Genomic DNA, 18,840 nt, shown 5'->3' with positions numbered 1-18,840 from the left:
TGTAACCATAACAACTGTTTGACTTTGTCGGGGATTTATTCTATTTATACGGTCTCGATTTAAAGGAATTATGATATTAGGTATTTTTTATTTGATGAGTTTTGTTTCAAATACTTACACATGCATTCGATAGAATACTTTTGTACACAGGTTGATATTCGATACGAAACTGACACATTATCAGAAATGGAAAGAACTACAATGAAATAAAGTGTATTGATCAATATTGTTTCTGGATACATTCAGACTTTATTTCCATGAATACACATACAATGTAATTTATTCATGTATTTGTAGAATTTAAAGTAACAACAGCAAATACTTTAAAAACAGTTGGTTATGTTTGATATTTTACTTGTATTACATGTAGTTTTTATTTTCAAATGCATTTTTTGAGGTCAATTAAAGAGCAACAAACAGTGTAACAATGGCAATAGCAGGACCTGATAAAAACTATCGGACATGGCCAGTTAACGACAAGTTCAAAGTGTCTGTAAACAAGTATAATCCAGATTATACAAAAGCTGAAGTAGAGTTTCAATGCTTTGTTACAACAAAAGATAATGTTGGTAATTATGATTTTATTACATATTCCCCGTTTTGACCAAGGTAACATGAATAAGGACAAAACAGGTCACATCATTGGCAAAAGGCTCTGAGACCTGTTATAAATCTGACATTCCATTACATAAGCGGAAGAAGTTGTCTAGCTAACATGGGGTTAATTTCTTAAATACAAACAAACTGGATTTTAATATATTTTTAACTGTCTTACATGGTGATTTAGTTGTTACACTAATTATACAATGACATTTAGTATGTTTACTTAACATGCAGGGGTTTCCTTGATTTGCTTGTAATGTAAACATTTGAATAGTTGATTTTATTTTTTACAGGAATCAAAACAGAGGTTCGGTCAGAAAAGACAATTGTGCATTTTCCTGTTCCGCAAGACAATGACTCACATTATAGAAGCAAATTAAAAGAAGCGTTCAGAAAATTTATGTTAGACTTTGTTACAAAAGATAAAAGTTATGTGTTGATATCACTTGATGATATAAAATGTTTAACAAAGAGAGAATTTTGTGAAGTTATCCTAGAAGAATTCACTAAGTTGGCTGAAAACCAAAAAGCAAAACTGAATCATCCTGTAAAGTTAGAATTTTGTACCATGATGGACCGCAACTTTGGAGAAGCTGTCAAAGCATGTGAAGCTAAAATTAAAGAATTCAAGAGTGAACCAGGTAATGAATGTAAAAGTATAATTTTTAATATCTAATCTTATTTACTAGATGCCATGGTTTATAAGTTACTAATTGGTAAAAGGCTTATAAGATGTATTTTTACACATTCTATGTACTTTAAGCGAAATAAAGAGCCTTGTAATTACTTCATTAACATCATATGCTTATATGACATTACATGTACATTTGTCTATGAATTATATATGCAGATTTCAATCTTACTTAGTACAGATCGTTTGATGTTTTATATGTAGATCTAAGCGTCGTCAACTCTGATTCGCCTCCTAACACGGTTCAGTTCTTATATTTGGATAGATATAATCATGTTAATTAAGTAATGTGGCCTTTGCCCATTCCATCACTTCTACTATACTAGTGATGTCTTTCAGGGATCCTTATAAGGCCCGTTTTATTTCTAATTTTTGACGTCATGCATTTAGACATAAACAGTAAGCTTCTGCTCAATGCTGATGTTTCTTGTATCTGGCGAAAATAAATTTGAAAATAGATTGGAACTATATATATATATAATCTTAATGTGGACATGAAATGAATTTTAAGGATAGTTCTAAAATAAAATATATAGAATAGTTCTTTAAATTTCTAGTTAAATCCTTGAGAAACTTAAGTTTTGTTTAAACATGCTTGCTTCTACAAAACATTTTATAACACGTTCATGATCCTGTAAGTTTACTCATGCACATCAAAATAACGAAACGCACAAGTACCCTCAGTTTATGATGTTTAATAAGTGTTCAATATATCATATGATCATTTATGTGTTCATTGGTATATATATTATTGCACAATAATCAAGTATTTATAGATAAAATTGTCTACCGAGTGCGTAGATGTTGGTGTTAGAAATGTTGAAATTTATTTCATTTAACGAAACACAACATATTCAATTAGGAACACACAAATCTTAATGTTACATTTTTCACGATAAATAACCCATTGTTTATTCTGTCAAATAAATATGTATAAAAATTTGAAATAAGGTGAACATATTTCTTGTAAGCAGGTTACTTTGCATGACTAATCACTTCACAATTCTATATATTGTAGTTTATCATATTTTCTGTGATAATTGTCATCAAAATAGCGGTATTGTCATCGCCTCTCTATGTCATGCCCCACCACTCAGGGACTATAAGTGTAAAAATGGTTTACCCTTTTTTGTTAGTATGCTGGCGATGGGAATTGTGCTATTGTTTTTTTCACTGCATGTTCATATATTACCATGGACGTACATTGTCCCAAAATCAGTCTCATTGTTACATGTATTTTTCAATTTGAACGTGAAATTAACTACATGATTTTACGTTTTCAAGCGGTTAAAACACAAGAACACGAAAGATGGCCATTTACTGACTGAGTAACGAGGAGAACTCGTACTAGGGTTTGTCAGATCGTAAAGCGCAGCGTTATTAGGATTCTGATTTTATATACAACACAACTTTCTAAATTGCCATGAAATTTACATACATCAATACATCAAAACTATTTTGGTTTAAGAAAGAATTTCAATGAAGCACTATTATAATTTAGTCCGATCTATTTTAATGTTAATCTAATTTGTTAATTACAGTTGTACAGAAAAACAGAATATTACTTGGTCCATCAATTTGTATTGTGAAGGACAGTATTGCAAATGTTAAGGTAGTGTATGATTTACATTTCCTTATTCTGCCGTTGAAATGTTATTTTGTCTGAAGTGATCCTTCCGTTTTCAAATATTTTGATACATTTACATGTAATGTAGTTATTCTGTACCTTTCAATACTTACATAATTATCACCATAATTATCATCATAAGTGTATATAAATACAATTATAACAACATAATTGTTTACTTGATTTTACGAATCAAAATAAATCTAATTCACACAACATGACATCAACTGTTAATAATAACAGCTCCTTCCATAGGCCAAAATAAACAGCATTCCATAAGAAACGACGCCGCTCACCGGCGTCGCCAATAAAAATATTTCATCGATTTTTTAAAAGTGCATAATAAACAAATATTTCACCGAATTTTTTAAAAGTATATATTATGACAAATATTTCACCGAATTTTTAAGTGTATGATAAAGACATATTTTACCAAATAAGTGCAAAACATATTTCGTGAGTACCGTACTGCAATATCTCTGTAAACAAGAATACGAGTATATATTCGTCTTGCACTAAAATATGTTTTGTATATTTCTTGTTGCGTGAACAAAATTATTCCAGGGCGTTTATTAGATTTACAAGCTATTAGTCTGAAAATATCTTTTATGGTTAATAGCGAAACACGTTCTTTCAACTTATATTATTCACTTTATTCCTGGAACTAACCAGTACTGGTGTCGAATAAGGAATAGTCGTGGCCCAAGTTGGGCTCGAACCCACAATCCTGGGATTGAAAGGCAAATATGTTAGACATTAGCCACCAGTACCCCTCATCATTGTATCATCCATATTTTTTTCATCAGGAAAAATCACATTTTGTTAGTGCTTTAATGACACATATGCTGCAAACATCGTAAAAAGCAAACGTATAATGCATGTTAAAATATGTCAAACAGTTTGTTTGAAACAACTTAAACGCGTAAAATCGTCATTTTGAAAATGACCATGGTGGTTTTCGGCATAACATAATGTTTAAGGAGCAAGTAAGAACGCCATTCATACTATCTCCTCTAGTGCGCACCACTGTAAAATTAAACATCTGGTTTGCGTCATGATAAAAAAAAGATTTATGAAAATGTTCAAAGGTCGTTTTCTAATGATTAAAAAAGTTTTGACTTTGCTTATATCTAAGTAACGGTGTAAAAATTATTTAGTGGTATAACGTCATTAAATTTTGTAAAGTGCATGTCAAATCACGCTTTGTATGCGTAAGATAAACTTACAAGTTTCATGACCATGCCCCTTGTTCAAATACTGTTGATGCTACACGGGACACAAGTTGGCAATTTTCGATTTTACTAAGTCAATGGCAATAACTCTGGCATGACTGCTCTAACCGACAAACGAAATACCAGGTGCAAAAACCATAATGCTGACCAACTTTCATGTAAAATTTCATGACCCTAACTACTAAACTATTTATGGAACAACACTAAAGATTCCGGTAGGAACAGACGTACGTACTCAGGCACAGGCGCACGGACAAGTAAAAAAGTTTAAATCCCGAAATGGTGCATAAAAAGTCGATATTTCAACTTCAAGCCAATAAATGTTAATGTCCAAAAAGTAATTAGCACATACTTTCGACTGTCACTGTTTTCACACAGTAGTAATCTTACTGGTAAAGGCGGCGTGGACATAAATATATTGCTGATTTATGACGATGTATCATTGATGATATGATATACATTGTATTATTAACGGTGATGAAGTAGGTTAAAACGATGATGATAATTTTAATAACCTGTGTAAAATGAGTGACATATGCGGTAAGGCATTTACTACCAAATTGTATATGGCACATAAAGCACGCGTGTGACATAAACGTTCCGTGACATATACGGTCAGACATACCGTACCGCGACTCTACCGACTAAGCGATGCTGCCGCTTACACACTATCTGCCCTAAGAAGTGAACAGTTTTGAACCTAATGTGGTCTTATAACTGACTTTTTATATTTATATTGTATCTCAGGTGAGCGATTCGGGTCCATCATGACCCTCTTGTTTATTTAAAAGTTTAGCAAATAATCTTTTCCAAATGAATAGTAAGAAGTACATACTATTACTATGATTACAGAGTTGTCTTTTGATATGGACTTTGCTTGCAAAGTTCAAGAATAGCTACAAAGTGCGCCTTGCTAAAATTAAACCAATTTTGATAAAGATGATATTATTGCGACGGACGCGCCCTTAGGCGCCTTCAGAGCTATGTCATCTTCACATGGGATTTCGTCGGCTACAATCGCGCAAGTGTCCTCAACCGAATAACAGCACAAGAAATAGTACATGAATTTAATCCTATGAAACTAACATACATGTACTTTGTCGGTATATCTTAAAAACTTCCATGTTTAGCCTTTTCAATTTCAAATCATGTTATCCAAGTTAAAATATGAACGTATTTGATTGATAAAACTGCTGTAGCCCCGTAGTATTATTGCGCAATTTGCAAATAACTGCTGAAACGATTTACCGCTGTCGAAAAAGTAAGACAGCAAATTATGCTATAATTAAGGAGTAAGCTCAATAATTCCTAGAAATCATAAGTAGGAAATAAATATTTTTCCATTATACAAAACATTTTTATTAACAGATCCAAGAGAAATAAAAATACAAATGACTTATATTTTATTGTCTATATGCCCACTATGATATAACACGAAGCAATTCTAATTAACATTCTCACATGTATTATGTATTATGCTTGAAGTTTATTTGCATGGTTTCATTTTAGAAATATTTCGTTGACATTTTTTTTCTATTTACATATCATTTCTTGGAATAAATCGATAAGGACACTGATCTACAAGTTTGATCAGAGTTTTTGGGCATAAATTTCATTCTGTATTTAAAAAATTGGACTTGTTCTGCTTGAATGTAGAAAATCTGAATTATATCAGATTGGGACACATAAAATATATTCTCTACAAATCTTAAACTTATATAAAACAAATTTTGTCTGTTATATCTTTTGTGTTTTTTTTCTAAAAAAGCCTTAATGTCTCTCCGGTTGCATGTCCGTCGCATTTAGTGCATTAAGCACCTTGATATTTTATTTGGATTTTTGAGTGAAAAGTGTGGATATATAAACTACCTACCAAGATTTTATTTCATCGGAACCGTTAGGCAAGGGTGATATTTTATCTTGGCAGGTAATATATCCAGATTTATCAAACCAAAATCAAAATAATAATTTTATTACCCTTCCACTGCCGAGTAAGATGATTTTAAGATAAATCATTGCTGTTTCAAATGAAACGTCGAAAAAAAAAAGATTCCATTTACCCCTTCACCGTAAAATGACGTCATCGGTACCTAACGAACGTAAAAAAGAGAAAAATAAGTAGTCTTTTGAAGACACTTTTGGTAGTTAATATCAAGCTTTAACGAGGTCATATTTGTTTTAAATACTGATGAGAAATAAATCATTACTCTATTATGGTAAATATTTTTATTTGACGGTTAAAATGTGCATGTATATCGGAATTTATACTGCGCAATATCGAACCGTACGCGCATCGTCACAACACAAAGAAGGGTACCCAAAGGGGAAATTTTATGTGTATTTTACCTGTCTGGTCCGGTTAAATGAATTTCTTTCGGCGAATCAAAATCGGCGGAAAAGCGCGCGCGTGTGTGTGTGTTTTGGTGTGTGTGCGTGTGCGTGTCATTCTGTCCGTCCGTCATTCAGTTTGTCTGATAATCTTGTTCGCGTTTCATCACCAAAACTGATTGGGGATTTCTGTGAAATTTCACAGGTTTGTTTGTCACAAAAGCTAGTTGTGCTTACGCTTTTGATATTCTGCTTCATTTTTTGCACAGTTATGACCCCTTAATGGTTTATTTCCGAACAAAATAAGCTTGTCCACACTACACCTCCAAAACCGCTGGGAGAATTTCAGTAAAACTTAACAGGATTTTATTTTTGTCACCAAGCCTAGTTGAGCCTAGTGTAAATTAACTTTGTCCATCTTTTATGTGCATAACCACTAGGAAAATTTCAGTGAACATTTATAAAATTGTTTGGATGGTGTCATGATTTCAAAGTCTAGTTGTGCATTGTGCCATGATTTTGTGCATGATTTTTTTTTTCACACAATTATGGGCCCTTGATGATGATTTTTTAAATGAAATTTGTTGAGACTATGTCGTCTACACTTCTAATAGAATTTCAATAAAATATAAGGAATGATATTTATCAAAGGCGGTCAGGCGTATATCCAGTATTTTCACTATTTTGGCATATATTGCGGATTTTATGTCAAAGCTTCCTGAAAACTCGTTAGGATCCTTCCGATTCGATAATCAATATTGATTTCAATTTAATTATCCAAAACGTTTTGTCTTCTTAGGTAGATGCAATAGCATGCACGACATCAATAGATTTTAATTTATCAATTGGTTTAGTCTCAAGTGCCCTGTTAAAACAAGGTGGCAATGAATTACAGAGAGAATTGAACAACAAATGTAGTGGAGCTCCTTATTATGGTGAAGTTATACCTGTTTCTGGACACAAGCTTGATTGTAGAGTGGTTTTCTTTGGTGCAATGTGCCCATATTACCCTGATTATGAAAAGGGAAATAAGACGGTAGAGGAATGTAATCGTTATGTGAGTACATAGATGTAGTGTTACTGAAGTAAGGTATATTTTCCATATACACTGTATATTCCCATTCCAACCCATTTTGCTAACAGGTTATTTGAGAATATTATCGAGTATTTTACAAAAACACATCCTTCCCAAATTATACGTTCGATCACAGTGTAATGAATGTAGAGTGTATTACTTTCTGCCAAAATAATGTGTAAAGAAGTTAACCAAGTCAGTCTGCTGAAAAAAATAACAAGTCTGCTTATATTTACAATATATAGTAGTCTACTCAAAAGATGATTAATACAAGTCATGTATACATTCGTTTCCTTCATTTTCCGAATTTTAAATTCTCAACATTTGCCAACTTATATGTTAAGACCTCATCTATAGGTGTGAAGTAGGTCCAAAGGAAGTCAATTAAATTGATATTTTGTATTGTATTCTTTGACAGAGTATTTATGACTTGGTGAAGAGATGTCTAAATGGGGCTGAGAAGAAGCAGTTAAAATCAATAGCTTTCCCTGCTATTGGAGCCGGAAACTTGAAATATCCATTACATATTGTAGCTGATGAAATGTTTAGGGCGGTTGGTGAATGGCATGGAACCTTCGTCAAAGAAGTCAAATTTGTAATACCTCCAAAAGACACATGTGTTTTACAGGCAAGTATACGTGTATATAATAATATGTGGCCAAAACATGAGAAGAAATGTTCTTAAAATGCATGCATGAAGTTTGAGAGTAATAAAGATGATATTTGTTTTCAGTGAATATGATTTAAGTATCACCCTGTGTGAAAAATCAGTTTAGTGTGTGTGTTATTTATTGCATATTTACAATAAGCAAACAAAATTTCCCTTTATGTTATGCTTTTAAAGTGTAGTGGCGAGAATTCTGAACTGTTAACATTAAAAATGAAAAAAGACACATTTTGTCGTCAGTCAGACATTCTACGTTCATGCAAATGTTGCAAACACAAAAGTAATTCGAGATTGTAGTCATTATCGAGGAGTGACTGTTCACAATTGTGAAATAACGACAGAAAAAATGCAATTGTGGATAAAACCCAGTATCTCACTTATAAAAAAAGAGAATTTATTCCAAATTCAATGGTCATGATAAATAAAGTGTATGATATTTTTCTTAACGCCCCAGAAATGCTTCTAATTATTTTAAAGAATCTTTTTATAATGTTGTACTTTTAAATTTTCCAAAAAAGTAACTTATTGACCAATTACCCGAGCCATCGCTTTTTTTCTGTTGCTTTATGGCAATAATTACAATTGTGGCGTCAAAAGAAAAGAAAGTCAAAATACTTCGTTATTTACATCGTGTAACTTTTTTGATACATATAGTTGACATTAAGTGATAAAGTGTGTGTGTGTGTGTGTGTGTGTGTGTGTGTGTGTGCGTGTGTGCGTGCGTGTGCATGCGCGTGCGTGTGTGTGTTGGGGGGGGGGTGGTAAATTGGCCCTTGTAACAGTGCTTGGGCTAGGATCAACAAACTTTACAAATGTGAAGTTATGCACGTAGATTCATTCAGTTTTATCAGAGTTATTTCCCTTGACTAAATAAAAATTAGCAATTTTCAATTTGTGATGCCCGTAGCTCAAAAGTATTTGGTCTGGCGTCATGTGCATGTGCAGTTTTAATGTGCACCTGTGGGTTAACTTTAAGTATTGCTCTTGACTTAGTAAAAAATGCAATTTAAACTTGAGTCGCACATAGCCCAAAAGAGTCACAAAACGTTACAGAAATGTGAGTCAGCATGTTGAGTTGTGCACATGGGAATGTGCTTTTGGATTTATTCAGTATTTGCAGAGTTATTGCCATTGACTTAATAAAAATTGGCAATTCTCATCTTGTGTTGCGCGGACCGCAAAAAGTATTTGATCTAGAGTCATGAAAGTTGACAGAAATGTTGGTCAGCATGTATAGAAGTGCCCCAGGGGTTTGCTTGTGCATTTATTCAGTATTTGTAGAGTTATTACCTTTGATTTAATAAAGATTTGCACTTTTCAACGTAGCCCAAAAGAACTGAAGATGGATTCATTTAACTTTACAGAAATGTTTGTTTTGTTTTCTTTTCTTTTCAGTTTCAGGTCCACAAAACCCCATTTATTGATAAATCTAGATCGTACAATTATGCATAACTTTACAAATACAAATCATACAATAAATCATTAAACATTAAAAAAGGAGACATAAGATTTTCACATTACATTTTATAGTATACATTTTGAAATTGCTGAGATAATAAAAAAACATCAGAGGAAAACAATGGTTTATAATTGCATTATAACATATTTATAAAAAGATGCTTTTTGAGATAATTTTACTTTCATTTATATACAATTTACTATTTTTTTCTTTTTTTAGCTCACCAGAGCCGAAGGCTCAGGGTGAGCTATTAGTATTAAGAGGGGATGCTCCGGCGTCCGTCGTCCGTCGTCATCCGTCAACAATCGTCTTCTTCTTTGAAACTACTAGGCAGATATACTTCAAATTTGGTCTGTAGCATCCTTGTGACAGTCACACTTGAATTTGCTCATGTCATTTCAATTGGCCCCTTTTAGTGGTCCGCAGAATTAAAATAGAAATACCTTTAAACATCTTCTTCTACTGAACTAATGGATGGATAATCACCAAACTTTGTCTGTAGCATTCTTTGGTAGTCTTTTATCAAGTTTGCTCATATTAATTTGATTGGCCCCTTTAAGGGGTCTCTAGGGCTAAAAATAGAAAAACCTTTAAAAATCTTCTTCTACAGAACTAGGGGATGGATGATCACCAAACCTTGTCTGTAGCATTCTTGAGTAGTCTTTTATCAAGTTTGCTCATATGAATTTGATTGGCCCCTTTTAGGGGCCGCTATAGCTAAAATAGAAATACCTTTAAACGTCTGTTTCTATAGAACTTATTGATGGATGATCACCAAACTTTTTCTGTAGCATTCTTAGGTAGTTTTTTATCAAGTTTGCTCATATTAATTTGATTGACCCCTTTTAGGGGTCTCTAGAGCTAAAAATAGAAAAACCTTTAAACATGTTCTTCTACAGAAGTAATAGATGGATGATCACTAAACTTTGTCTGTAGCATACTTGGATAGTCTTTTATCAAGTTTGCTCACATTAATTTGATTGGCCCCTTTTAGGGGCCGCTAATGCTAAAAATAAAAATACCTTTAAACGTCTGTTTCTATACAACTAATTGATTGATGATTACCAAACTTTGTCTGTGGCATTCTTAGGTAGTCTTTTATCAAGTTTGCTTATATTAAGTTGATTGGCCCCTTTAAGGGATCTCTAAAGCTAAAATTAGAAATACCTTTAAATGTCTTCTTCTACAGCACTAATTGGTGGATGATCACCAAACTTTGTCTGTAACATTCTTAGGTAGTCTTTTATCAAGTTTGCTCATATTAACTTGATTTGCCCCTTTTAGGGGCTGCTTAAGCTAAAAATAGAAAAACCTCTTAACATCTCCTACAGAACTTATCAATGGATGATCAGCAAACTTTGTCTGTAAAATTCTTTGGTAGTCTTTTATCATGTTTTGCACATATTAATTTGATTTTAGGGGCCTCCAAAGCTAAAAATAGAAAAACCTTTGAACATCATTTCCTACTGAAATCCCCATTAAATGTTTGCCTGTAGCACTCTGAGGTAGTCTTTTATCAAGTTTGTTCATATTTATTTGATTGGCCCCTTTTAGGGGCAGCTAAAGTTGAAAATAGAAATACCATTGAACGTCTCCTTCTACAGAAGTAATGGATGGATGATCACCAAATTTTGTTTGTATCATTCTTAGGTAGTCTTTTATCAAGTTTGTTCATATTAATTTGATAAGGCCCCTTTAAGGGGCCGCTAAAGCTAAATATAGAAAAACCTTTGAACATCATCTCCTACTGAAATATTTGATGGATGATCACCAAACTTTGTCTAGAGCATTATTAGGTAGTCTTATATCAAGTTTGCTCATTAGTCATATTAATTTGATTGACCCTGTTTAAGCTAAAGGTTTAATTCCCCAGGTCATGGCATTTCTTCAAATTATAGTTTAAAAATATTCTATGCTCAAATTTAATATTAAAAATATTGACAATGGATACACAGTCTTTTTATAAATATAAAATAAACGTGCTTTGATTTCACACAAAAAAGATATGTTATGTTTTAAACTCTTAACACTATAGAAGGTCACAATATAAATATAATGATTATAAGTGTCATTAAAAAAACTCTTCCAAAAGAGGTTCAATGGCTTGGAGAAAGTTTTAATGTCATGATCTGTTTATGATTCAGCACTAGAAATCGGAAATCATATTGCATCATTCGTAAGGTCATTTGTAGGTCATTAACCAGGAAAAACATAGGCCTAAAGAAACATTAAATTTGTTTCTCCTGTACCTGACTAACAAAGATGAGTTTGTATGCTCAATTTTGTTATTGAATTTTGTTAAAAATTGTATTTTTTTTTTTTTTCATTTTTTTTAAAATTGGATTTAAACTTGGAAAAAGCACATTTCAATAAATTTTGGGACAGACTGTTGAAGCTGAGTTTCATTTACATAATTGAATTTTGGTATCAGTGGAACTGTTTTTGATATTTTTGAAACCATTGCACATACTTTCTTGTTTTTGATGTACAGAGACTTGAAATTTGGAATGATGTACAGAGACTTGAAATTTGGACCAGGAATGTAATTTCTGATGCGGAATGAATTAAGATATCAACTGACTACTTTTGATATTATTATTTGATATTGTTTGACCTAGTTTGTCGTTTTTTTGATGTACCTGCTGGAAATTTGGACAAGGGGTTTAATTTCTGATCCTGAAATGAATTTTGATATGAACTGGCCTACTTTTGATATATTTGATATCGCTTTACCTACTTTTTTGTCTTTTATGTACAGACTTGAAATTTTAACCAGGGGTGTAATTTGTGTAATTTTTGATGTTGAATTCAATTTTGATACCAGCTGACCTACTTTAGGTATTATTGACACCATTTGACCTACTTTCTTGTATTTTGACATTCAGATTTTAAATTTGGACCAGGTTTGTATATTCTGATGCCGAAATGAATATTGATATCAACTGACCTACTTTTGATATTTTTTATATAATTTGACCTCAATTCTTGTGTTTCTTTAACATACAGACTTGTAATTTGAACTAGGGTTGTAATTTCTGATGCTGAATTGAATTTTGATATCAACTGGCCTACTTTTCATATTTTTTACAATGTTTGACCTATTGTCTTTTTTGAGGTACAGTTATGTTACCATACAGAATGTATTAAAAATTTGTTGTCCTCAAACATCTACACCTTACATGTTTTACATGTGACATTTTGTGTTTTCATTCAAAAAGGTTATAAAAAAATTGTTTAGTCAAAATTAATCCTGCTCCAGTGGTCATTTATTCTGCATTTATTCTACATAGTCTCATAGGAACACACTTGCAACATACATATTTTTAACAAAGCCTTTCCAAAATATTAGGGCAAAATATTTCAATTTATATTGTGAATAATGAAATGATGGGTTAGATGAGTGATCTAGGGCCATTTTAGTGGCCCTATGTTTTATTATGAAGAAAAAAAAAACAAAACAAAAAATGTTGTGAAAGTATATTACTAGAGGGGCAAGTTAAAGTTGAGCTGAATTTGCCGAAAGACCTGCACCTGCCTTTCAGCAAATTCTTTTAAAAAATAATCTCCAACTCTGTAAAGCCGTTGTTTCTGGTGAGCGACGCAGGGCCATCATGGCCCTCTTGTTTTTCATCCTGTCCTCCACAGTGTCCTAAGCAAGATAACCTACACGAAAAGGGTATACTAAAAACAAATATCTTCTCGTGGATTATTATTGAAAAAAGAATGAAAAAGTATTATATGAAAGTATTATCACATAATATTATATGGTAGGTAGCCTTATAAACACCATGGACAAGGATTATCTCAATTTAAATAAATCACATTTCATGTCTTATAACGAGATCGAAATACTACTCTCATCACAGGATTTTCATATGTATAATTGGAGTACCTTAAATTTGTGTATAAATGCAAAGAAAATCATGTAAAAAATGCAAAGAAAATCATGTAAAAGAAAAAAATGAAAATAATTCCACATACATTAGCATAACTATGCTTCTAAAAAGTCGTATCTCAATAAAGAAGGATAACAACCATAATTTTCCTAACATATGTTAACTCATTTACTTCCCTTTATTAGAACAGCTAATTTCTTCTTGAATAAAGATTTTTCAAAGTTCCAAATTACATAAAACATATTAAGAAGATTCAAATAATATTAAAATCAGCCGGAACTGATAGTCTCTGCCCACTGTATCGTGGACCTGAACTCAACCAGAGTTCGACCTGGGGCCAAGAAGCTCCAAAACGGTCTTCCTGCGACAACGCGCGCCTCAGGCCGTGCCAGTTGCACTTCGGACCCTCGACCTCCTAAGGTTGTCGGGAGTCAGGAGTACCCCTGACTTCACGATGAGCCAACATACAGTTGGCACAAGCCACGGTTCCAACAATCTTAATATCTATAAGATTCTGTATATTGATCATATCAGCATTAGAAGTGTAAAATATGTATGTATAATATACTAGTGGCCCGAAGCTTTTTTATGAAGTGTCACCAAAAATATATTAATTACTAAGAAAACACTCTATATTGATATGGCACATCTCTGACTTTGGATGGTTATATAGTTTATGATTGATCTTTTTACCAGGTAATTTCCTTGTGTTTTAATATAAGGTGAAATGTCGACAAGAACTTGATAGGGAGACCATCTACTATTAAATTTATCCCAGTTTCAAGAAGAATATTGGATATACTTTTCTACATTATATGAAAACGAACGTATTTTGAAAAGTTTGTATATTAAAATTTTGGTAAGAAAAATAAAATTTAATGTTTCATCCGTTTTCTTAGGATCCGTTATCCCAGAAAGTATTTCTTCTTTTGGGAGTTCATAATCAGTAATATTCGGCCATTTACTTTTAATGAAAATTAAAACTAAATTGACTAACATGCCGACATTCATAAAACAAGCGTAAAAGTGTTTCGTTACTTTTCTGGCAAAAAGTGCATGTATTGTCATCTTTTATTTCAATCTGTTAAAAATTTAAAAAGTATTTATTGCTAAGATTCTATTTATTAATTTGTATTGGAAGTATCTTAAATTTGTTTCTGATGTAATGTTGTTAACAATAGTATAGACTTTATTCCATTCGAAAGTTTCTGGTAATAATAGTTCATGTTTCCATTTATCTTGAGATTTCGGAACTTTTTTATTTTTTACAAGTCGTTCAAAAAAGGAATCGCATCCCTTTATATTTTGCGTGATAACTTGAATTTGCTTAGGAATTATTGGTTTAAAAGTGTAAGAAGGTTCAGAATTGATTTCAAGTTTAACTCTTAGATTTATTAGCGATCTTAAAAGTCCTTCATATCGTAGAAAATTTATGTTAATTTGTAAAATATTTTGTATAGATTAAAAACATAAGAATAGACCATATTGTCAATTATATTGTCAATTAAATCAGCGGCAAAACATTAACAATTTTGAAATAGGTTATTGTAAAAATTGCTGTGCCTCCGACCTTCATTGTTTGATTGAAACAAATTGGTTGCCTGAGATATTCATTCTAATTTATTATTTATACTTTCGAATAAAACGTTATCCATTATGCCTCACCGCTGTGGGTTCGAATCCCGACAGGGACTTTGGATTCTTTAATGTGAGGAAGCTATCCAGCTAGCTTACGGAACGTCGGTGGTTCTACTCAGGTGCCCGTTCGTGCCTGAAGTGATGCACGGAAGGGCACCTGAGGTCTTCCTCCAACGTCGCGATATGACCTATACTGTGTCGATGTGACGTAAAACCCAAAAACACAAAAAACACATTATCCATTATGCAAAGGCTTTCGTTCCAGAAGGGGTTGTCGATTCTTGATAATTGATTTTTTATAACATCTGGTCCGAATTTTGAAAAATTACATATATCAGGAAAAGAATTTCCAAAGCAAAGATATTTTCCATTTTTATTTACAGAAATGTTGATCAGCATGTGAAGTTGTGCATAGGGTGGTTTATTTGTGGAATAATTCAGTATTTGTATAGTTATTGCCCTTAACTTGGATAAAATGGTTGTCGTCTTTATGCACCAGCCACTTAGGGGAATGGAGAGTCATGTAGAATTTTCTCTGACTGTCCCTTTGTCATTCTGTTTTGCTTGATGTCAGTAGACGGACAAAACAGAGGAATATGGGGGCACCAGTGTCCTAAGGACACATTTCTAATTAATAACAAATATCTAACATGCTCTAATACTTTTATTCAAATGTTATTAAACTCATGTTTGCCTTTACTAATCTAAAACTATTCATGTATTAGGCATAATGTAAATGATATATTACATGTTTGATAAAAAACATGAAATAAAAACAATAATTGATTTATTCAGGAAGTCTTGTTTTAAAGTTATACACGTGAAAAATCTTTCTGTCCCACAGCAATTTCCCCTAATAATTAATAAATATGTATAATAACTTGATAAGGACTTAATTCATGTAAAGTAATCTTTCCCAAGATCATGAATAGATATGTATTTGATTCCAACTTTGTGTCATCTATTATAACGTTTGCTACAATTGTTTTCTATATGAAAGCGTATTGGAAGTTTTTGGTTGATCTTTTGATTATATCATAATTTATTTTTTCTGGCTCTGCCAGACATTATCAATAATAATAATAATAATAATAATAATAATAATAACAATGATAATAATAATAATAATAAACTCTTTATTTAACGAAGGTAACTTATTAGACAATACATCACATTAGATACAACACATATAATGCAAAATCTTATTTTCAACGAGGCCTTCAATAAAACATAAACATAACAATGGACATATTCAACCAATTGTAAAGATTACAACATTCAGTAAATCTTAATCAACAAAGAAAACAGACATAATATTATATTATAGTATAGGTAAATTTTCTTTAATTCATCTCTAGATAATAATAAATGTTTGAAATGTGATTTAAACAATTTAAGACTTGAAAGTTTTCTTATTTTTAAAGGAATAGTGTTCTATAACTCCATACTAGAATAATAAAAAGTACGTTTCAAATAATTTGTTTTAGGTCGTTTATGCATAATATCTTTTTTATGTGTTGATCTTAGTAAGTAAGTTTTATTTTGAGATAACGGAATTAGATTAGAAATATATGCTGGTGTTTATTTATTCATCGCTTTATATACCATAATTCCCTGAAAAGTATTTACTTCTAGATGGAAAAGATAACCATTTCATATTTTGAAACATATCAAGAGAATTTTTTTACGGGTTTATTTAAAATAATTCTGGCGGTTCTTTTTTGTAATTTTGTTATTCTATTTAGATCTGATTTGTTACATTGGGACCAAATAATACATCCATAATCAAAAGTAGGGGCAATGTAAGCGTTATAAAATGATTGTTTCATTTCAGGTGTAAGAAATATTTGAATTCTTTTCAGCAGAGATATTTTAGAAGCAAGCTTAGAACACGTTTTGTCAATATGTGTTTTCCAAGATAGACAGTTATTAATATGCAATCCAAGTATCAATCAAAGTTTTGTGTTTGTATTAAAGTACTTAACATTAGGAATTTGTTATTTTATAAGCTGTATGGTGTGATGAATAGATTAGAATGTTAATTTGTAACCGATTGTCAAATTTATGATATTGTTCCTATAAATATACTATGGATACTATGATTAAAGCAAACTAGCAACACAAAAGCTTATCTTTAATTCAATTGTCTTATTTAATTCAATTGTCTGGTCAATAGTGATAATATTATCATAAAACATATCATTTCAAAATAATTAAAGAACATGTTATAATATGTAACAAAAAATAGTGTATATTCACTGTTTCAGGAATTCGAGAGAGCAGAAAAGAAATATGGTACGTTCTTTTGTTTATTAAAGGGTATATTTTATCAAGCGCTTTAAATATAAAGTCTAATGAAAGACAATGAATGGGGATTGTTTTTATTATTTTGAAAAATAGCTTAATAACAGACGAGTGAAGGAATTATTCTTGCATACCTTTTGCCTTTTGGTTTTCCGTTATCTGTTCTCTTTTAAAATAATGTCCAATCGCAACTTTACGGCCCTTTAAGTCAGTCATCTGATAAGGACATCTACAATAATAGTATGAATACACAGAACGGATGTCATATAAAATTTATGCATTTGTTTTACATTATGGAAGATTACACTCTCTGCTTCTGATTATATTTGAAACCACTAGCGGGGGATATTCCGATTCAATTTAACAATGACGTCATTCTGACGCCTTTATATAAATGAGATGCATTCTTATGATGACGTCAATATGCTGCTTAAGAATTGCTGTAGTTTTTTCTAATATAAAATATATATCAACTGAAATTGATAAAAACTGTAGCGTCAGAGTATCTGAAATCCAAGAAAACGAAACAGAATACGAACGGAAAATATCATTTTTGCCTAAAAGGGATTTGTTTATTCCTGTTATCGGAGGGAGAACAATAATAAGCAAAGAACATCCACATACACAACCTAACCCAGTGTTTATTGACATTAAACAGCGATTTTTTTTATTTGTGTAAAGTGACAGAAATACGAGACATGTTATAATATCATAATATATAATAAATATTTGTTTCATTTAGATCAATCACCATTGTTTTACGGTTCGGCAAATGAAACAGGACAAACATGGAATTCACGGGTTTTGACTTGTAGCATCAACCCATCTGCGGGACAAACAGAGGTAGATTATGATATTTCTGTGATATTTACTGGTACACAGAAATCTCAGATATCTGGTGCTAAAATATCCTGCTGTTTATGTGAAACCTCATGGACAAACGTTTGATTAAAGAAAGCTTGAGAAATGGGTATTTAAATTAGTCTGAATATGCAAAGACGCTCTTGGGGGTCAGATCCTGCCCCCAACGTAATACGCCCCTGAAAACACCTTATCAAAAATACTGTAATATTTAAACACGAATTGGACATCTCTTACAACGATAAAACTGGTTTTCAAAACAATTTTTACATAAGTATACATATGAAAATATACCGTATACCATCAAGGCTGACTTCAAACGATATGACAGTAAACTAATTCTGATCCAGCTGAATGTTTTCAATTCAGTCTTTCAATATATAAAAATTCAGTAATGCTCACCTCCGCTGATCAAACCTTCATTTCTCCTGGTCTCGCGTTTACTAATAAAAGATCAGG

General features: G+C 31.8%; 1 protein-coding gene across 1 annotated transcript; it reads left to right on the top strand.

The window, feature by feature from the left end:
- Positions 1 to 427: 427 nt before the first annotated feature.
- On the top strand, positions 428 to 18,468 carry LOC132742944 (uncharacterized). Its single transcript, XM_060731438.1, has 7 exons — positions 428 to 569; positions 897 to 1,244; positions 2,836 to 2,906; positions 7,281 to 7,538; positions 7,975 to 8,184; positions 17,484 to 17,511; positions 18,263 to 18,468. Exons 1-7 carry the CDS (start codon positions 428 to 430, stop codon positions 18,466 to 18,468), a joined length of 1,263 nt encoding a protein of 420 aa, XP_060587421.1.
- The last annotated feature ends 372 nt before the right edge of the window (positions 18,469 to 18,840 follow it).

This window comes from Ruditapes philippinarum, unplaced genomic scaffold (genome assembly GCF_026571515.1).
Source record: "Ruditapes philippinarum isolate M1 unplaced genomic scaffold, ASM2657151v2 ctg1724_1_1_1_1, whole genome shotgun sequence".
Lineage (NCBI taxonomy): Eukaryota > Metazoa > Mollusca > Bivalvia > Venerida > Veneridae > Ruditapes > Ruditapes philippinarum.
Note: the sequence above shows the minus strand (reverse complement) of the source record. Positions and strands in the feature narration are given on the sequence as shown.

Excerpts from the sequence above, each read along its gene's own strand:
- LOC132742944 (XM_060731438.1), top strand. The coding sequence starts at position 428 with ATGGCAATAGCAGGACCTGATAAAAACTATCGGACATGGCCAGTTAAC. Across the intron at positions 570-896 it reads TACAACAAAAGATAATGTTG|GAATCAAAACAGAGGTTCGG; the intron begins GTAATTATGATT and ends TATTTTTTACAG. Across the intron at positions 7,539-7,974 it reads TAGAGGAATGTAATCGTTAT|AGTATTTATGACTTGGTGAA; the intron begins GTGAGTACATAG and ends ATTCTTTGACAG.